Source organism: Humulus lupulus, chromosome 4, assembly GCF_963169125.1.
Source record: "Humulus lupulus chromosome 4, drHumLupu1.1, whole genome shotgun sequence".
In the NCBI taxonomy this organism is placed as follows: domain Eukaryota; kingdom Viridiplantae; phylum Streptophyta; class Magnoliopsida; order Rosales; family Cannabaceae; genus Humulus; species Humulus lupulus.
Window position 1 is genome coordinate 2,229,943 of NC_084796.1, and position 22,747 is coordinate 2,252,689.

The 22,747-nt window shown below is 36.6% G+C and overlaps 1 protein-coding gene and 1 long non-coding RNA gene across 2 annotated transcripts; both read right to left on the reverse strand.

Annotated features, from left to right (window-relative positions):
• Positions 1-338: 338 nt before the first annotated feature.
• Positions 339-13,316, reverse strand: LOC133829637 (carotenoid 9,10(9',10')-cleavage dioxygenase 1-like). Its single transcript, XM_062259372.1, has 14 exons — positions 13,038-13,316; positions 8,843-8,913; positions 8,669-8,683; positions 8,474-8,585; positions 7,303-7,402; positions 7,106-7,168; positions 6,596-6,706; positions 6,306-6,490; positions 3,191-3,329; positions 2,963-3,080; positions 2,754-2,855; positions 1,008-1,262; positions 799-910; positions 339-368 (listed from the first exon to the last, which is right to left on the reverse strand). Exons 1-14 carry the CDS (start codon positions 13,281-13,283, stop codon positions 339-341), a joined length of 1,659 nt encoding a protein of 552 aa, XP_062115356.1. The 5' UTR covers positions 13,284-13,316.
• A 393-nt stretch (positions 13,317-13,709) lies between these two features.
• On the reverse strand, positions 13,710-15,322 carry LOC133828771 (uncharacterized). The gene is made up of 3 exons (XR_009891314.1): positions 15,214-15,322; positions 14,561-14,597; positions 13,710-14,105 (listed from the first exon to the last, which is right to left on the reverse strand). It is a non-coding gene; the product is annotated as an uncharacterized LOC133828771 (long non-coding RNA).
• Between the last annotated feature and the right edge of the window lie 7,425 nt (positions 15,323-22,747).

The window sequence follows — 22,747 nt, forward strand, 5'->3', positions numbered from 1 at the left end:
ATTTCAAATAGGGTCTTTAGGCAAAATTGTCTATTTTTTGAAGTTATTTTGCACTTTGACCTACTTTTGATAAATTTTTGTAAAATGACTCCGACACTCCAGAAAGTTGGTCGAAAATTTTCAAACAACTGGTCAAAAAATTTAGACAGCTGATCGAAATTTTAGATAGAAGTCATTTTGCAAACAATTATCAAAACTAGACAAGAGTGCAAAATAACTTAAAAAAAGATGTCATTTTCACCAATTATTCTTACAAATATTATAAACTATTTTTGATAGATCAATGTGAAAATAATAGATTCTTTGGTCGAAACTTGGAGTAGATGAAGATTTACACTTCAGGGTTTTGCTTGTTCTTGTAGTTGTTCCTGATCAAGAAGAAGAAAAGCTCAAGTGAGATTCATTTTATAGATTCATATCTATGCATATTTCATGTTAAGTTAATCTTTCTAGCTATATAATTAATATATATGAGGGTTTGGAAAGTAGATTAAAGAAACAAGAGAACACAAACTGTTATTATAACTAATGCTATCTAAATGACTATTACAGCAAACATACTCAACTTATATATATATACACACACACACACACACACGAGAAATTGGTGAAAATAATTTTTTTAAGTGATTTTACACTCTGGTCTACTTTTGATAATTTTTTGCAAAAAGGTTGACCAACTGTCTAAATTTTTTAACGAATTGTCTAAAATTTTCGACCGGCTGTTTGAATTTTTCGATCATCTATCTAAATTTTCGACTAACTGTTTAAATTAAGATCTGTATATATATTACTGACCTCACTGACAAAGAAGGCATGAAATCCATAGGGAACTCTACAAGGCAAATCAATTACAGCAACCGGATCTTCTGACATTGTCTTTGCATCAATCACATGAACCTTTGATTTTCTGCAAAGGTTGCAGAAAGAAAATAATGAATTCTATTGCCACAAACATATTATAAGATTGTCAAGTGTCACTGTGAAAGAGATGAAATAGTAGGTACCCAGAATTCTCATCATGAACAAAGAATATTAGGTAGCCATCATCTTCTTCAGAATTGACTCCAGGAACCTTGGGAACAAATATAGCTTCTGAGCCAAATCTACCAGGTCCAAGATCATAGAGGCCTTGAATATTTCCACCAACCTCTAAGCATGTTTTACCAGAACTCTCTGGCTCAGCATGTAGATCAAACTTCACAATTCCTGTCACTTTTGCAAGGCTGTCAAATCTGGTTCCATACACATATCGTTGTTTACTCACACAATCAAGAGAGATAATTAAGTTGAGTAAGAGATAAGTACTTCCCATCAAGCTAGTGGAGAAGCATTTTGACTAACTTGCCACCATATTCAATATAAATATATAGGACAATTCTTCTATAGGAGTTTCACTTTAAACCCTACCGGCAGGTTTCTCAATGTTTCTCGATCCGTGAACAGTTTTCGGCGCAACTTTTTTTTTTATAACCGTGTATATTGTAACTATTTACAGCATCCTGCAAATTTTCATAAAATTCATAATAGTTTACAGTATCGAAAACTAAGTTCAAACATGTTGCTTTCCACGCGCATAAAAAAAATAGGTCACGCGTGCAACAACATGTTTGAACCAAGTTTCTGAAAATCGCGCTGATGCTCTAAATAGCTACAATATACACGGTCTTAAAAAAAATTCGCCCCGAAAACTGTTCAAAGGTCAAGAACACTGAGAGCCCCACCGGTAGGGCTTAAAGTGAAGCCCCTATAGGAGAATTCCCCTAAATATATATATAAGAAACACTATAAAAGCTGGTTTCAGAATGTAGATAATTATAAATTCTAATTTTTTATTATTATAGTGCATATTGTAGTCATTTAGAATATCCCACAGAGTTTCAAGAAATTCTGAATAATTTACGGTGCTGAAAACAAGGTTTAAATAGCTTATTGCACGCATGCACTCAAAAATAGATACGCATGGAAAATTCGACTGTTTGAACTTTGTTTTCGGTACCATAATTATTTAGAATTATTTGAAAATTTGTGAGATGTTTTAAATGACTACAATATACACTATCATGATGAAAGATTAGACTTTATAACTATGCACATGACGAAACCAACTTTTGTCAATACCGATATTGACAAAACACTATTTGTATTCTTTACCAGTATTATGAAAATATAGGGTTTAGGATTACAAATGATAAACGAATGAACCAAACACTAAAAATGAAATATATTTATATAATTTTGTCTAAACAAAACTAGTAAATTTATGCTATAACAAAGAGTGCTATGTAAAATGCAAGCAAATCTATATTGCTATTCGCCTGTATGGGGAATTCTCCTATAGGGGCTTTATTTTAAGTCTTAACGGTGAGACTCTCAGTGTTCTTGACCTGTGAACAGTTTTCGGCGCGACTTTTTTTTATGACCGTGTATATTGTAGGTATTTAAAGCATCTTGCATATTTTCAGAAAATTCCAAATAGTTTACAGTACCGAAAACTAAGTTCAAACATGTTGTTGCACGCGTGTCTAATTTTTTTTATGCGCGTGGAAAACAACTTGTTTGAATCTAGTTTTCGATACTATAAACTATTCGAAATTTTCTGAAAATTTGCAGGATGCTCTAAATAGCTACAATATACACGATCATAAAAAATATCGCGCCGAAAACTATTCACAGGTCGAGAAACACTAAGAGCCCCACCGGTAGGGCTTAAAGTGAAGCTCTTATAGAAGAATTGACCTATATATTTGTACCTGCCAATGTAGCTCTCATTCACCCTAGGAAAATCTACAGCTGATGTTGAAAGTTGTCTTTGGGAAGCTAGACCAGTTTTCATGTTGAATCTCATCTCATATCTGAGGCATTTGAAAACACAATAGCATCGCTATATTTTATCAGATACACAAACCTCATACAGAAGAAGCACTTTTATATCAATAAAAGGGTAAAAAAAACCTCTTACAAAGAAACATTTATGTTAAACTTTTCTTTGATACCCCCACTGTACATGTCCAAATCAGGGTTCTCAATACGACAACTAATCATAACAACTTCTTCATCTTCCTCCTCCCAAGCATTGGCTAAGAATTGGCACCATATATAACACAGCAAGCTCAGGAAAATAACAACAATGAATATAACATCACAAGGCAACAAAAGTAGGAAGAAAAGAAAAGTGAAAAAAGTGCACCATTATGGAATATGAAGCAATTTGGAAGCTCAAACCATTTGATCAGAAGCTCATCCTTTGCATACCGTGGAAGCACACCAAATCGAGCATTTTTGGTGGTGTCAAATGAGAATATCATCTTGTTTTCCTTCACCATTTCCTGGAATTCAAGCAAAATAGTACGAGTCTCAAACCATATGACATCAACACACATTCACTACTACAAAAATGGTCATTTGCGTCAGTTCCCAACTGTTGGAATATGGAAAGTGGTCTAGAAGTAGAGTGAGGTGCATGGTAAGAAGCATAGAATTCTAACTCAAAAACAATTGGTGATGAGTAGAGTAATTGTAGAGTCCAAGAACTTTACTTAGCTAATTGTTTAGTAGTATTATAGTATGTTTAGTGTTATCATTGTTACTTTGGATTTTTGGTTCAGACCGGGAGTTATTTGGACACTCATAGTAGTACTTATAGATTTTCTAAGTTTAACCTATAGTTTAAGAATATTAAGTATAACCTAAGGTTTGATTAATGTGTCTGATATTAAGGATTATATTATTATATTATAAGGTTTAGACATCAACCAATAGGATTTTAAGCACATGTTTTGAATGGTAATTAAGGATTAAGTATTTTTGAGGATTAAATTAAATAAGGGTAAAAGTTTGAATGTATAGGGTCAGTCAGCAGCTTTGAGCACGTTGAGGGCTTAGTCAAGGCTGTTTAATCCATTCAAACTTAGCTAAAAATGTGTAAATTCGTGTTTAAATATTCTGCGTATGCCGATATATCGCAGCTATAGGGGGCGATATGTCGCAGCACGTAGATACGGAAAACACGAATCGATGCACGGTCGCCTCGGGAACAAAGGTCCAGGCGATATATCGCCTATAGGGGGCGATATATCGCCTCCACCAGCATGAATTCAAATACATTTGAATTCTTTTCCCTTCAGCCATTCAAACTCCTTCAACAGTCCAGCATCTTCTGAACGAGTCTTCAGCCTCTGCTGAACGATTATTCAAATGATTTTCACCTAAAAAGCCATTATTTTTATTCAAGTAAAATCAAGATATTTTCATTCCCAAACTCTATAAATAGGACCTAGTACCCAGCCATTATTCACCATTTGCTCTAAGTTCAGAGGCTGCTAGTGTTAAGTGAGTGTGAGAGTGTAAACACTTGGTTTGGGGAAAAACTATAAGCTTAAACATCATAAGCTTATCAAACACTTTGGGAAGTGAGTGCTATAGTATTTCGGTGGATGTTAGATTGGTCTTGCAATCTTTGAGGTAAACCCAAAACTATAGTTCTTTTCTGTATTTTTATGTTATTTCCTTTCTCAAAACCTTCTACTCAGTCCCCTAACCTTATTCTTATTTTGGTTAGGGAATCCAAGCTTTTAAGCATATAAGTTGGTAAGTATGTTTTCTATGGTTTAGTCTTTCCATCTCTTTCACTTCATCTCCTTTCTTTAGACTTACTCTTTCTTATGGTTTTAGGAGTGTTCCAACAATCCCAACTCAGTCCATAATCTCGGTAACTTTGGTAAGGAAATAGGCTAGAATCAACATGTTATGTGATTATGTTATCTATATGTTTTATGTTATTAAAAGTGTTATGATATATGTATGTTTGTAGGCTTGGGCATATGACCCATATGACTAACAAGACCCCAAATGGGTTATGGGCATATGACCTACTTAGCTAGTAGGACCCCACTAATCCCATGGGCATATGCTTGTTTAGTCTATGGGACCCCAAGTAATAATGGCCATTATAATAAGTGTATGTTATATGTATTATGTTAAGTCTTTATGTTTTCTTATGAATTTATGTATATGATTTTGTGTTAGATTTTCCTTACTGGGCATTAGGCTCACTCTTTTCTGTTTATGTGCAGGAAAATAAGTTTAGAGGCGGAAAGATTCATGATGCTTGGAGAATGTGTATCGATGATGAATGGAGTCAAGGGGCCGAGCGTTATTCGATTCGAGGATATAGTCTCCTTTTATGTTTTTATGGTTTTTATGTGTATTTTCCGCATTATTATGTAATGTCTTTTATTTTAAATCTTGTTTTGTTTTAAAGACAATGGGATCCCAAAATCCTTCTTAGTATTCTGTTTATTTGTAAATAACTCTTATTTTCAAGTTACTCAATAAATTATGGTATTTTCGTAAAAATGTAAGTTTTATGTATAGTTTCGATAATGGTCCAATTAGTCTAGATTAGTGGGTCATTACAGTAATCCATGTTCTTATGTATTGTTGAATATGCCCACACACTTTCCATGTGTATTTTTCTCTAGCATCCCCCTCAAGATGGTGGCTGATGGTGGCTATTTTTCCTCACCAATCTTGGATGGCTCGATCACAAGTGACTTTTTTTTTGGCGCACTATCCCCGAATCACAAGTGCTCTTTTGACTCTATTTTTTTGGACTGGCCCTCAAAGATGGTGGCTATTTTTGCTCACCAATCTTGGATGGTTCGATCACAAGTGACTTTTTTTTTTGGCGCACTATCCTCGAATCACAAGTGGCTCTTCTGGCTTTCTTTTTTTGGACCGGCCCTCAAGATGGTGGCTATTTTTGCTCACCAATCTTGAATGGCTCGATCACAAGTGACTTTTTTTTTGGTGCACTATCCCCGAATCTCTTTTGGCTCTCTTTTTTTGGACCAGTTTTGGATTTGAATTGTGTTTACTCGTTAGAGTTTTCTAGAAGTAGAGTGAGGTACATGGTAAGAAGCATAGAGTTCCATCTCAAAACCAATTGGTGATGAGTAGAGTAACTCATGGTCATATGTATTGTTGAATGTGCTCACACATTTTCCATGTGGGATATTTTTCTCTAACACCAACTGCTGCAATTGATTTTTTGCATTATTAGTTTTAAAAATTATGCAAAATCCCATGACGCAAACCAGCCTGGCATTCGCGTCAATGAATGCCAGGCTCGTTTGCTTCAGTGCTCCACTGACACAAGTGTTAGGTTTGCATCAGTACTCCACCGACGCGAATACCAGATTTATATGAGTCTATTTCGAACATGATAAGAATCGTGATGAGGTTCCATTTAAAAACAAATTGAAATGAATGGAGTGTCTCTTCAACTATCTATACAAACATACCTTTGGTCTGAAAAACATGGGAAGATCCATGAAAATGGCATAATTTTCAGTAATGGCAAAGTCATGCATCATGATGGGGTCTGATACTGTTATGGTAACTGGATCATGCATGAAACCATCTTTGGAAATAATTCTGTAAGTGATGTAAGGAGGAGTATGTGCATACCCAAATGTAAACATCTCTCCTGCATTAATTATTAGGAGTCAATTTTGTAGTAAGCAAAGAGAGAAGATGATTCACCAAGGTCAACTCTCTCCTATTGACTTTTATTTTTTGAGGATCTTCTCACCTGTAAATGGATCAACCTTTGGATGTGCTGTGAATGAATGAGTCAATCTCTTGTCATAATTCAACAGGCCAAGAGTTTGCAGATCTCCATCTTCCAACACTTTAATGACATCTGAATATATAGTCAAACTTGAATAATCTCAGTCCACTTAATTGTACTACAAAAGATCTTAAAGTCATAACAACAATATGCTACTAAAAATAAAGAATTTGTAATGAAAAATCATAATTATGTTATTCCTAAAAGTGATATATAGTGATAAAAGTTTTGTATTGTGAATGGATTTTTTTTCTGTATATCTTCAGTAATGTTGTTGTGATTTCAGAAGTAGAACAGCAAATTAATCCAATAAATAAATTGAAGAAAAACTATATGATTACAGGGCCGGGCCTGAGTGGTAGGAGACCTATACAAAATTTATATATAAAATGATATTTTTCAAAAAGATTGGGCCCATTATATGGGGCCCAGGCACAGGCCTAGCCCGGGCCGGGCTGTATGTATGCTTACATGGTTTGTCTACCTCTGACAGTGCTAGAAGTTTCCCATGGTGATATGTAAGAGCTGTATTAGCTGGTAAAAGAGAATCAAACAGTTAATTTTGGTAGGAAAATATAGTTAGTGATCAGTATATATAAGCATTACATATATACACTACATACAAAGATGAATATTTCAATACCCAGATAAGATAATATTATATATACCTGTTCCATTTCCATATGAAAGATCTAACACTTTGAGTTTTGCTCTGAGAATTTGTATGTTCAACATGAGTAACCCAAAAAACCCTTTCAGGTCTCCAATCTGAAAGTTTCATAACAAAAAACTCAAAAAATGAAGTTAATTTGAAATAAACCATTTGAAATTTAAACTTAACTAAACTTGAAAAATACTTTGACATTCTTTGATAAGCATTAAAGGGAGCAAAGTGACTAAAATATTACCTTGTAATAAAAGAGATAAAATATATAATCACAAAACAATATATATATACAAATAGGGAAAATATGTTGTATGGCTTCGAAAAGAGCTTTACCAGTGGGGCTCTTGTGTATTCCCGACACATGAAAAAATTTCGGTGCGATTTTTTTTATGACCGTATATATTGTAGTTATTTAGAAAATTCAGAATAGTTTACATTACCAAAAACTAGGTTCAAAACAGGTTGTTACACATGCGACTAATTTCGACACTGTAAATTATTAGCAATTTTCTGAAAAATTGCAAGATACCCTAAATAACTACAATATGCACAGTCATAAATAAAAATCATAACAAAAACTATTCACAAGTCGGGAATGCACAAAAGCCCCACCGATGGGACTCTTTTTGAAGCCCCTACAACATAACTATCCTGTATATGTATAAGATAATTTTTTTTATAAGGGCTTCATTTTAAGCCCTACCAGTAGAGCTCTTCATTGTTCACGACTCGTGAACAATTTTCGGCACGATTTTTTTATAATCATGTCTATTATAGTTGTTTAGAGCATCCTGCAAATTTTCAGAAAATTCTGAATAGTTTACAGTACCGAAAACTAGGTTCAAACATGTTGCTTTCCACGCGCATAAAAAAAATTAGTCAAGCGTGCAAAAACATGTTTGAACCTAGTTTTCGGTACTGTAAATTATTCAGAATTTTCTAAAAATCACGTTGATGCTCTAAATAGCTACAATATACACGGTCATAAAAAAAATCACGCCGAAAATTGTTCAAAGATCAAGAACACTGAGAGTCCCATAAATAGGATTTAAAGTGAAGCCCTTATAATAAAATTGTCCTATATATATTCATCTAAATACATTAAGATAATAAAATTACTTGTACATTATTTTTCACTTTTTGTACTCTCTTAACTTATATATAGTATATACCTTCATGAATTTGGGACCTCCAAAGAAGTGTTCTTGTGTAATACGTGAAGTTCTAACATAACGAGACACATATGTTGCTCTTCCATCCTTAATGTGCAAACCATGAATCATTCTACAAAATTCAACTCAAAAATATTAAGTCAATTAATAAAGTCAACGATGGAACAGTAGTAACAACAGCAGAAGACCACATACCCATCTCCATCAAACCTGTACATAATAATAATAATAAACAAAATCAGAATATCTGAATGAATTAATTAGCTCTAGCTTTTCCAATAAATCAATAATCAAAATTTGCTTTCACTTAAAATGTGATGAGTTGAACTAATTAAAATTCAAAAGAAAAAGATGTGTAGGTGTACGTACCAGTGAAATCCAGCTAGTGGAGCAAACTTGGGATTAGGACCCACTCGAACAAACTCTCCATTTAAGCACTCCTATAAATATATATATATAATTGATTAATAATAAGTTGTTTTTGTAGTAATAAAGACATTAATTAGTTAAGTAATCTCATCATCTTTACTACTCTAATAAGCATAATGTAGAGAAATTAATTCCTCAATCTCTAACACTTCCAAAAAATTGTAATATGGCAATGAAAATTCTCTAACTTGAAATGAATTTCAAACACAAAACAATGTTTATGACACCAAATTGGTATTACGTCATTCTTCAACCGATCAGATTTCGGATCAATCTATATTGATTGATTACCTCCATTATGTTGTTGCTAGCAAATACCATTATTTTTTGTTTTGGATCTTCCAAATCATTCCTGCAGGAGGTTCGGATCTATTTTTTTTCTTCTGATTATTCGATAAAAAAATTCATTTTCTTCATAAAAAAATAGGAGGTAGAACAAATAAATATTTCTTTTTCGATTCATCTAATATCTCATTCAAGAATTGTTTTTGATCCAATCTGTAGTGAAAAACTCCATATTTTTTTTTCATGACCTTATGTTTGACTAACCCTGATAAAAAGTATATTTTGTAGTAGTGTAAAAAGAACTAATATTTTCTAGGGATAATTGCGGCATAAGTACCCAATGTTTAAGTTTTGTACGTGGCATAGACCCAATGTTTATTTTTAGTGACAATAGTACCCAAAGTCAGTAAAAGTGTAATTCCGTCAGTCTCCTCCGTTAGGTCTGTTAATGAGCTGATTAGGCAGACACGTGTCACGTTGTTATTGGTCCAAATCATAATTATTTTAAAAATATTATTGAACTGGACCAATCACGGAGTGACACGTGTTGGTCCAGTCATCACGAAATGGAGACCTAACGGAGAAGACTGACGGAATTACACTTTTACTGACTTTGGGTACTATTGCCACTAAAAATAAACATTGGGTCTATACCGCGTACAAAACTCAAACATTTGGTACTTATGCCGCAAATATCCGTATTTTCTACCTTGTAAAGCAAGAAAAGTTACGAGTATTTAAAGAGAGAAGCCATGAAAGAAGAAACAGTACAGACCGGAATGTGGCCGGTGAGAGGGAGGTCGTTGACCGGAGGAGTTTCATAGGGAACCGGAGCATAATTACCGGAGAGAAAGTGGTGAGTAGGATGAGAGGAAGAAGAGCCGTGCACGAGCTTAACAACGAGGCTCTCGAACCAGTCGAGGAGCTTCGAGGAGAGGCCATTGTTAGGTTTTGGATTTACAAAGACGACTCCAACATTGCTACCACATTGGTCTTGGTTGTAGCTAAGTTTGTTGTTCTTCACATCTAGATCCGCCATTGTTTTTGGCTTCTTCTTCTTCACACTATCTGTAACGACCTCCTTTCTTAACATACATATATATATAGTGTAAAAACAAAGTTTAACTTGAATATATAACAATACTGAAATTCTGAATTTACAAAAACTTTATTAAACAATACATAAACTAATGTTCATAACTTCAAACCATACAATACTCACAACTAAATAAAAACTTTATCTTACATACAAATCTTAATACTTTTATAAATAATTTTCGTGGCGTTACTACACCTTAACTTGTACAGTCCCATATGTACAGTCATGTTGGCTCCACATATACTCATCAACGATTTATATTTGAGGCATCTTACCTACAATACAAAACATTATCTGATGAGCTAAGACTCAGTAAGTAGAATAACTACCTCATATGCATTGAAATAAACGTGCAACATGCTATGTATTTTCTTTCTTTCTTTCACTTTCCTTTCTTATGGGTCCTAGAGGATGCTGCTGCCGGCATTACATAGGGAATCACATTCCCACCTGAACATAAACATGATAATAGGGAATTTCTCCCTCATAAACATTCATTATATAGGGAAGTACATCTCCATCCGTACATATTTGGGACTTAGGTCTCCCAAGCAGCACCTCTACTTTAATGCTTTCAATAACTTGTTTGTGAACATTAAGCGTGCTTATGCATAATAAATATAACATTCTTGAAAATAACTTATGCATAAGAACAATATGACAGAATAACATATAAAGCATATAAATGCACATAAGACACATAAAAGTCTTGTATTGTAGATGAGGATTCTACTTACCTTGCGTCCTGATAAAACAACTGAAATTGTTAGCTTCCTGATAAAAAACACAAACTATTAATTTACATAAAATCTACATTATGAAATGTTAGCTTATAATTGTTATTATCCCATTTTTCTTGTTTTATTGCTTATTTTATGTCTAGGCGTATGGTCATACTATATTTGTCCATGGCAAGGTCTTGGTCTAAAAGTCATGGTCATACGGAAATTTCCAGGTCATAATACTTGTCCATAATAATAGGGAATAAGGTCATAAGAGTCCATAATAGTCCAAAGTGTGACCATAGCCTATATAAGTTTAACATTTTAATGACACATAAAAAAATAGTTTATATTTCAATTTTGGCATTGTAAATTATAACGACATGGTAAAGTAATCTTATATATAAATTTTGGCATTATAACTGCATAGTAAAATAATCTATATATAAATTTTGGCATTATAACGACATGATAAAATAATCTATATATAAAATTTTTAGACATAGTAGCATAATCTTTATATATAAATTTTGGCATTATAACGGCATGATAAAATAATCTATAGATAAATTTTTAGACATAGTAGCATAATCTATAAATTTTGGCATTATAACGGCATGGTAAAATAATCTATAAATAATAGCTTAATAACTGAACTGAAAGACTCGGGAAAGAGCTTACCCAAAAGGTCTTCGTAGGCTAACGTTACAAACAGAACTTCGCCTAGATTTTAGAGATTTAAAACTTTAAAAGAGTGTTAAGAAGATTTTTAGGCAGAGTGAGAGAAAGATTTTTCGTAATTCAAAAATGAATTCTGAAAGGCTCTATTTATAGGAAAACATTGGGTTACTATGCTGCATAGTAAAATAATAAAATATTAAAAATATCATGCATAGTAAAATAATAAAATATTCAAAATATCAAGCATAGTAATTTGCTTAAGTCATCACTATATCACTACTGCATCAACATGTGGAACCCATGGGGTGGACCCCGCTGTGGGACCCATGTGGACCCTATTATTATTATTATTATTATTATTATTATTATTATTATTATTATTATTCAACAACCAAGCACGCCACCATACATTTAGACAAAAAAAAAAACCATGAATAATAAACATTTTAAAGCTAATAAACACGAAGAAGTAGGTAGCACAATACATTATAATTTTATATTTTTAATACATAAATTAAATAAATAAATAATATTAAAATTATAATTTATATTTAAATATATATTTTACAAATTTAAATAAATACTAATAAAACAAGTTCCAGAAATAAAAAGCACTTAAAATATACAATATTTATTTAATTAAAAAAAAAACTATCTAAACAAGTTGAACTGGTCTACATTTATGACAGAAGAAGTAATGTTAAGAATACCAAGTTTTTGTACCTTTCCCTCTCTTTATAAGGTAAAGAAATAGTTCAAGAGAAAAAGTCATAACCAAAAGCAAGGAAAAGATATGTACCAGTGATATCCCAAGATGAATTATGTAACAAAAGCAGAGTAATAGATCATGTAAGAGCCATGTGTAATTTTGGTGATTGTTTTATGTGATCCTAGATTTACACTGAGAGAGACTCTACTAGTGTAAAAATTCATAAGATTATTTTGCTAATTTTAATCTTTTATTTTGTTATTTTAGCAAATTATCCTTTGATAGTAGAAGTCTTTGCAATGTATTACAATATAAAGGGGAAAAAACACAAGAACTAGTAATGAGGTTCGATCTTAAAATCAATTGGTGGTAAGTAGAGTAACACTTTACTTTGTAAGGATATTGAGCCTGAAAGTGTGGACATTATGAATAACCTTACATACAACATGTCTGAATGTGAATATTTTATAGAATGACACAAGGTTGAAAACATCACAAGATTTATCGAAAAATTTATAGATATACACGTCGTCCGAAACAGGTCATAGAATTCAACACGAATCTACATATTCAAAAAGTTCGAGTCTTTTCAATGACCCAATAGAAATGAACAATAGATAAAGTAAAAGAGCTACTAACAGGAAGGTAACCAAGCACATGGAGGTCCTTCGTTGGAGGTGTTTCATGGCGAACAGGGCCAAAGTTACCAGAAAGAAATTGAAGAGGCTGAGAAGAAGAATCATACATAAGCTTCACAACAAGCTTCTCAAACCAGTCAATGAGCTTGGAAGCCAACCCTTTGTTGGGTTTTGGATTCACTGCAGTTATTTCTTTCTGTGTTTCGCCATTGTAGCTCGACTTCTCCATTTCCTCAGCCACCCTCATGATATTTTTTTCAAGGTCTATTATTGAAGAAAGGATAATACATGACAAGTACATTAATTGAATGTTGTCAGTACATATATATCTTTGATAGTAAATTTCTTTGGATAGCATTCTTCCACGTGTTATTATATCACATGTGAAATTACTCAATATCACAAAGGTAAAAAATGATAAGTTAGAAAGTAGGTGAGAAAGTAGTTATGCCAGCTAACTAACTATAACAGTAAACAAACTCAACTGACAGGTGTGTATACCGATTCATCAACTAACATATTGACATTTATGTTTATGAACATAACTTATCAATATTTACTGGTTTTGAGATCAAAAAAGCTAGATCAATTGTAACGACCTCCTTTCTTAACATACATATATATAGAGTAAAAATAAATTTTAACATAAATATGACAATATTGAAATTCTGAATTTACAAAAACTTTATTAAACAATACATAAATAATGTTTATAACCTTAACCACACAATACTCACAACTAGATAAAAACTTTATCTTACATACAAATCTTAATACTTTTATAAATCATTTTCGTGGCGTTACTACACCTTAACGTAGAAATGAAAATGTATCCAACTGATAAATTGAAAAGCTTTATGTAAATTACAAAGTTCATGAAATACTTTTTAAAGCTTTAAGTAAATGATAAAGTTCACAAAATACTTTTAATGAAATATAATAAAACCAAGTTTCTTGTTTATTTATAAAATAGCATAGCAGAACTCCACTCCCTTCAGGTCAGCCCCATATGTACAGTCATGTTGGCCCCACGTATACTCATCAACAATTTATATTTGGGGTCTCTTACCTACAATACAAAACATTATCTGATGAGCTAAGGCTCAGTAAGTAGAATAACTACCTCATATGCATTAAAATAAACATGCAACATGCTATGTATTTTCTTTCTTTCACTTTCCTTTCTTTTGGGCCCTAGAGGATGCTGCTGCCGGCATTACATAGGGAATCACATTCCCACCTGAACATAAACATGATAATAGGGAATTTCTCCCTCATAAACATTCATTATATAGGGACGTACATCTCCCTCCTTACTTATTTGGGACTTAGGTCTCCCAAGCAGCACCTCTACTTTAACGCTTTCGGTAACTTGTCTGTGAACATTAAGCATGCTTATGCATAATAATCATAACATTCTTGAAAATAAATTATGCATAAGAACATGGCAGGATAACATATAAAGCATATAAATGCACATAAGACACATAAAAGACTTGTATTGTAGATGAGGATTCTACTTACCTTGCGTCTTGATAAAACAATCGAAATTGTTAGCTTCCTGATAAAAACACAAACTATTAAATTACATAAAATCTACATTATGAAATGTTAGCTTAATATTGTTATTATCCCATTTTTCCTGTTTTAGTGCTTATTTTATGTCCAGGCGTATGGTCATACTATAGTTGTCCATGACAAGGTCCTGATCTAAAAGTCGTGGTCATGGTCATACTGAAAAGTCCAGGTCATAATACTTGTCCATAATAATAGGGAATAAGGTCATAAGAGTCCATAATAATAGTCCAAAGTATGACCATAGCCTATATAAGTTTAGTATTATGAGGATACATAAAAAAAATAGTTCATATTTCAATTTTGGCATTTGTAAAATATGACGACATGGTAAAATAATCCATATATAAATTTTAGCATTTTAATGGCATAGTAAAGTAATCTATATAAATTTTGGCATTATAATGGCATGGTAACATAATCCATATATAAATTTTGGCATTATAACGGCATAGTAAATTAATCTATATATAAATTTTTGCATTATAACGGCATAGTAAACTAATCTATATATAACTTTCGGCATTATAACGGCATAGTAAAATAATCTATACATATATAATAACTAAATAACTGAAAAGAAAGGCTCGGGAAGAGCTTACCTAAAAGGTTTTCGTAGGCTAGCGTTACGGACAGAACTTCGCCTAGATCTCCGAGGTTTAGAACTTTAGAAGGATGTTAAGAATATTTTTGGGTAGAGTAAGAGAAAGGAAATGAGGTTTTTGTGATTTCAAGATGAGTTTTGGAAGGGCTATTTATAGGAAAAATTTGGGATACTATTCTAATAAAATATTAAAAATAATAAGCATAGTGGAATAATAACATATTCAAAATATCAAGCATAGTAATTTGCTTAAGTCATCAATGTGTCACTACTGCATCAACATGTGGAACCCATGGGGTGGACCCCGCTGTGGGACCCATGTGGACCCTACTGTGGGACCCTTGCGGACCCCACTGTGGGACCCACTATGAATAGTACCTGGTGAATAGTAAAAAATGAAAATTTCCCAATCTTCTTATATTACTTAGTCTAGCATTTTTGACTCACAAACTTTTCTGAAAAAGTTTCTCTAACACCCATAAATTAATTATTCCCACCTATTGGTTACTTCAACAACTTAGAATTGTTAAAATCCCATAATAGAAAACAACTACACCCCCAACGGTCATGAACACTATTCACCAACGGTCATAAACGGCTAGTTTTTGCCCTATAAATACTTGTTCCTTCAACCATTTATTTGCACAACTTCTTCATCTCTTAACCTTCTAGATAAAATTCATCATCAAAACATGAATTTCTCTTTATTTTTCATAACTTTAGTGATTGTTTGCTTGTATTTAGCATCATTCTATGGGTATTATACTAATGAAATGCCCATGAATGTTATAGTTGCATATTCATTAGTTATTCTTCCACTTTACTTAATAGCTCTAACATTCGGTTAGCATTGTAATGCACTCAAAAATGAATAAAAATATCTTCTCTTATCTTTCATAATTGTTATAATTTGTAAAAAGAAAAATGGGAGTTACATCAATGTCTAAAAAGAAGTTATAAAGAGTAATACTAACTGACCCACCTCAGTGACAAAGAATCCATGGAATCCATATGGAACTTATTATACACAATTTTGGACAGGGTGACGTGGCGACTGACATGTATCAAGCTGACACTACACCAAAATATCATTTTTGTGTCAATCAAACGTGTCAGTCAGTGCAGTTGACTGGCGCCGTTGACCGAGAATCAACATTTGTGGCAATTGAGCACTGCCAGGGCATTTGTGTCAGTGATAATACTGACGTTGTTAATTGGCAAAGTTTGCGTCAGTGGCCAATTGACACCGTTAACGCACCGTTTGCGTCAGTTGCCCACTGATGCTAACGGCGTGTTTGCGTCAGTAGGGCACTGACGCAAACACGCCGTTAGCGTCAGTGGGCAACTGACGCAAACGGTGCGCCCAGTTATAAATCCCAGCCATCGTCCTCGAGCCCCTTATTTTCTCAAATTCGAAAACTTAAGTTTTCTCCCAACAACCAGCGACGCCTCCGAATTTCTCAACCCATTTTGGTGAGTTTTTTTTTTCATTTATATTAATTGTAAGGTTAAATTGATGAATATAATATGTTTATGAATCTTATACATAGTTTTTTTGTAAATTTTTCGTATAGATTTTTTTATTTTGAAGATTATTATTTGAAAAACTAAAACCCAAAAACTCTTCTCTTGATTTTTTTCTCTAACTGGGTTCGCAGGGGTCATTGGGGTCGTGGAGAGTGGCTGGGGTCGTGGGGGTTGAGGGGTGGCTGGCTGGGGACTGGGTATAGGGGGCCTGGGGTCGCATAGGGTGGCTACGTACACGGGGTCGCAGTTCATAGCATTTATTTATTATTATTTTTATATAGCATTTGCGTCATGAGATTCTGCATCACATATGAAACTGACGCAAAAACTCAATTTTGGCAGTTAGATTTGACGCAAATGACATTTTTTGTTGTAGTGTGACTATTTGTGTGGGCCCAAGAAGTTGAGACACGTTGAATCTCCATTTACGCATAGCGAGGTCAATCATTGCGAAGTGGAAGGTCGCCAATCTTCGCAGACTTCAACGTAGATATAGCATGTGTCCGAGACATTGCTGGATGGGGCAACTACAAATGTCAAAAAGTTTTTGACTATCGCAATATTAAGCTAGAATAAGCAATGAGTTGTCCCATCACTTTCGATCATCATTTTGTCCGTATAAATACTATAATTTGAGACCATTAATGGTTGGAATCAAGTTGTAGAGTATTGACTGTTTGTAAGAATCATATAATCAATACATTGATTAAAAGTGGGCGTAGGTCATTAGTGACTGAATTACTATAATTTCTTAGTGTTTTTTCAAATCTGGGTAAGATAACCATTTACTTAATTGATTATCTTTTACGGTTTCAACATTTCAGAAACCATTAATATGTGTACATCAGCAATGAAACATTTGAAGTTGATACTGTTCACATCATCTACATAGGTATTCTCATAGTAAAAAAAAACATCAAAATATGAAAGACAGAGCTATAACTCAAGGGACAAGATAATTAATTACATTTCAAATAGGGTCTCCTGGCAAAATTGCCTATTTTTTGAAGTTATTTTGCACTTTGACTTAGTTTTGATAATTTTTAGCAAAATGACCTCCGACACTCTAGAAAGCTGGTCGAAAATTTTCAAACAGCTGATCAAAAATTTAGACAGCTGGTCGAAATTTTAGACAGAGGTCATTTTGCAAAAAATTATGAAAACTAGGCTAGAGTGTAAAATAACTTCAAAAAAGATGTCATTTTCACCAATTACTCTTACAAATATTATATACTTGTTATCCAATAAATTAGCATTTGTGACGCGGCGAATAATCTCTTGACACGTGCCTGACACCTAGAGCGTCTGCTAGAGTATCGACCAGGAGACACACCAGAAGCAGGACAGACCTGTTTTTACCACGACCAGACTGGTCGGTGGTTCCGCTGGCAAAGCAACATTTATGGAAAGATCTTATGTATCCCGAATTTATTTCATGCAATCTTCTGAATATCCCATGATTCAGGGGATAATATCTGTAACAATATTGGGCAACCCTCCATGAGCCTATAAAAAGCAAGAGATGGCTCATGGGAAGGGACCTTGGGGCACCCCAAAAACCATAGAAATATAGAAATTATCTGTGAAAACTAGTATTGTTTATGAGGAGTGTTGAAACTCATTGAGCCCAAGCTCTCTGATCACACTTTTGTTCCCATATCAATATCATTCTAAGTGGATGTAGGTCATTACCAGATTCTGGGGCCGAACCACTACAAATTACTGTGTTTTCTTTACTTTTGTCATTACGTTATTATCTATACATATTCGTCTATATCATTCATATTTTGACTCCGTGTCAGTTGGCTAAATCGAGGGTCAACATTCTGGTGCTTTCATTGAGAGGGCGACTCATCATTGTTGATAAAACTAATGGTGAAAGCAGGGAAGAAAGCTGCTCAGACCGCCGCCGCTGCACCGTCGAATCCGCCACCTCCTCCTCCCCCAGCAAGCATGGCGGAAGATGAACCGCAACTAGATTTTGAAGAGGAGGAAATGGACGATGCGACTTTGAGGAGCACCTTGGGCACGTTGCAGGAAGAGCTGGCTAGTCTGAGAGCCAATCAAGAGACTGCCGCAGAAGCTATGGCGAGGCAGCAGCAGGAACTTGATCTTCAGAGGGCGGAGTTGAGCGAGAGACAAGCGGAGGTGGATCGCCGCCAGACTGAGGCCATGGCAGCCCTTGAAGCGGCCTTGCTGTTGGCCAGAAATCAGGCCGCGCCTGCCTCGCAGCCTAATCAACCTGAGACTGGGCCACCCCAGGGAGGTCCCAATCCTAGCCCACCAGTCCATCCTTCAAGTCCGCAAAGGCCTGAACAGCCCCAGATGCCCCATGACGACGTCCCACTGGACCCCGAGGCAGATCCACCATCCCACGCTGCTCGAGGTAATCCCCCGCAGCAAAGGCAGAATAGGGCCGAGCGACAGCCTCGTAGTCCTAGACGCCGCGAGAATGATGGGCCACACCAAGCGAACAGGGGTCACTACCCTCCTGGTAACAGGAGAGACTCGGAGTTAGGCTCTGCGGTCCGTGGATCCCAGCAGCATGATAATGCACGGGGACATCGCGACCAGCGCAGGCCACCCCCTAACGCTCGGGGTGTTTCTGCCAGAGACGGGAATAGAGGGAACAACCAGTCTTACCATAGCCAGTCAAAGTTCAAAGATGGCCACGGCTACAACGAGGCTGACTCAGGCAAGAACAATGCTGATGGGAGGAAAGGAAATAAAGGTAGGAGCAGGAGCCAAATACCTCAAGATGATCAGGCAAATAGACAAGATGCTGGGGGGCAACCCCGGCAAAATAATGTCTTCAACCGGCTCGGAGGTAGCGAGCAACGGAGAAGAGAGGAAGATCTAAGAGACATACTCAATGATCGTCGAGAGAAGCATGGTGAGAACATCCCCCCAGCAGCAGAGAACGTAGCTATCCCTACTGCCTTGCAAGCCCAGATAGACACACTAAATCAGGCTGTGCAACAATTGGTCGGAGGAAGAACCTCTTATATTGACCACGATAGAAGAAAGGGCACTCCATTTATCCAAAGAATAGCCAACGCAGAGACTCCCAGCAAGTTCAAGATGCCCACGCTCCCGAACTTTGATGGATACGGAGATCCCGTCTCGCATGTTAATAAGTTTGAAATCCAGATGGACATTCAGAAGGTATCCGAAGACGCTCGGTGCAGGATCTTTCCTGCAACACTTTCTGAAGCCGCGCAGGAATGGTTCTTTAAGTTCCCACCTGCAAGCATAGTTTCCTGGGAAATGTTCGTAAGGGAGTTCTACGGACAGTTCTACGCAGGTCGTGTCCACCCGACCGAAGCAAACCAACTGGTTGAGATCCGCCAGCAAGATGGAGAATCACTAAAAGATTACATCCAGCGCTTTATGCGAGCGGCAGCCGGAGCAAAGACAGTCGGGGACGAAGGAAAGATGATGGCTATAACCGCGGGAGTGAGACGCCGTTCGCCCCTATGGAAAAGTCTTCGTAAGGATGGGGTCAGAACCACCCAGGAATTCTTAGACCGAGCTGATCGGTATATCAAACTCGAAGAAGCCATTGCCGATGATGGAAAATCCTCGAACAAGGGCAAGAAGGCTGCCGAACCCGCCAAAGCCGCCAATGGCACCAAACCAAATGGCAATGGCAAGGGCAACGGAAACGGCAACGGTAATGGCAAGAATGGTGGGAAACGGCAACACAATGAGCCTTCCACCTCCGACAATAAGCGAGCCAAGAGTAATCGTTATGAACCTAGGTTCACTAACTACACTGCCCTCGTTGAGTCTCGAGGAGAGGTATACCAGGCCACAAGCTCTAGCGTGCCCTACAAGAAGCCTGGGCCCATTCGAAAAGACATTTCGAAAAGAGACACTACCAAATTCTGTCGTTATCATAACGACTATGGACATGACACTAATGAATGCAACCAGCTAAAAGATGAAATCGAGTTCCTCATTAGACAAGGACACTTGAGAAGGTACGTACGGGCTTCGGGAACTTCCCAACGAGAAGCTCCAGGTGGCAACGAGCAGACGTCCACACGCCAACGCTCGCCACCATTACAGCCTGCCCCCATAGCCGGAACACTTTTAACCATCTGTGGAGGCCCACACCTCGCTGGAAATAGCGGAAAGGCTAGAGAACGATATGCTCGAACTCTGCGCCACGACCAGGACATCGAGATGATGACTGTGGAGGACCGAGCGCCGAAAAAGGCCCGCTCAGAGGAGTGCGGGATAACCTTCTCTGAGGGCGATGCCCAACACGTCCGGTTCCCACATTCCGATCCGCTGGTCGTGGATATCCAAATGGCCAATATGATGGTAAAAAGAATACTGGTCGATACAGGAAGTTCAGTGAACATCCTGTATAAATCAACGCTGGAACGCATGAAGCTGTCCGTGAAGGACTTGGAGCCCTGCAATCAAACCATATACGGCTTCTCTGGAGAAGGACTCGCTCCAGCCGGAATGATCAAACTCCCAGTGACAACGGGTACAGCGCCTGCTTCAAGGACATTACTCGCCACTTTTGTAGTGGTCGATTGTCCTTCAGCGTATAACGCCGTTATTGGAAGACCCATACTGGTTGAACTGAGGGCCATCATCTCCATGTGGCACCTAGCCATGAAATTCCCAACGGACGCAGGGGTAGGATGCGTTTTGGGAAACCAAAGGGAAGCCAGGGAGTGCTATAATGCCTCGATCACAAAGGCAAAAAGTGGAACATCGAGGAGCGCTACCCCAGAACGATTGCAGATGACGGAAGACAGACAAACCCAATCAGGTGGAAAAGTCACCAAATAGGGTGTTGCCCAAAGTGAGGATATAGATTTGGATCCTCGCTTTGGGGATTTTGAAGAAAATGTTGGACCCGTCGAGGACCTGGAGGAGGTCCATCTCGATGAAAAAGACCCGACTCGAATCGTAAAGATTGGGAAGAATTTAGAACCTACCGCGAAACAGGCGCTGGTGGAATTCTTGCAAGAGAACCAGGGAGTTTTCGCCTGGTCACATAAAGACATGGTCGGAATAGATCCTGCGGTGATCAGCCATGTCCTGAACATAAACAAAGTCTTTCCACCGGTGCAACAAAAAAGAAGGCTGCTCGATAAAGACAGATCAAGAGCCTTGAAAGAAGAAGTCGAAAGACTTAAAGAAAATGGGTTCATCAGGGTGGCGTTTTATCCATCATGGGTCTCCAATCCGGTGTTGGTCCCCAAGCCTAACGGCAAATGGCGGACCTGTGTGGATTTTACAGACCTCAATAAGGGCTGCCCAAAAGACTGCTTCCCACTCCCGAGGATCGACCAGCTAGTCGATGCAACCGCTGGGCATGAGACCCTTTCGTTCATGGATGCGTATTCAGGCTACAATCAGATCAGCATGCATCCCCCTGATGAGGATCATACCAGCTTTCGGACCGATACGGGCTTATATTGTTACAAAGTAATGCCCTTTGGACTGAAGAACGCAGGTGCAACTTACCAACGATTGGTCAACCACATGTTCAAGGAGCTGATCGGAGTAAGCATGGAAGTATACGTGGATGACATGCTGGTAAAGTCCAAGAAGGCTGAAGGACATGTGAAGGATTTGCAAAGGTGCTTTGATGTGTTAAATAAGTACCATATGAAGTTGAATCCCCTCAAATGTTCCTTCGGAGTCGGGTCAGGAAAGTTTTTGGGATTTATAGTGAATTCAAGGGGAATCGAGGCCAACCCCGACAAGATAAAAGCCCTGATCGATATGAAGTCGCCAGAAAAGATCAAGGATGTCCAAAGCCTGACCGGAAGGATAGCTGCCCTTAGTAGATTCATCTCAAAATCAACTGACAAATGCGTTCCATTCTTCAATCTACTTAGGGGAAATAAAAAGTTTGAATGGACGGAAAACTGCGAGCAAGCATTCCAGACAATAAAGGCTCATATGTCGCAACCTCCTGTCCTATCAAAACCAATGGAAGGAGAGACTTTGTATATTTATCTGGCAATTACCGA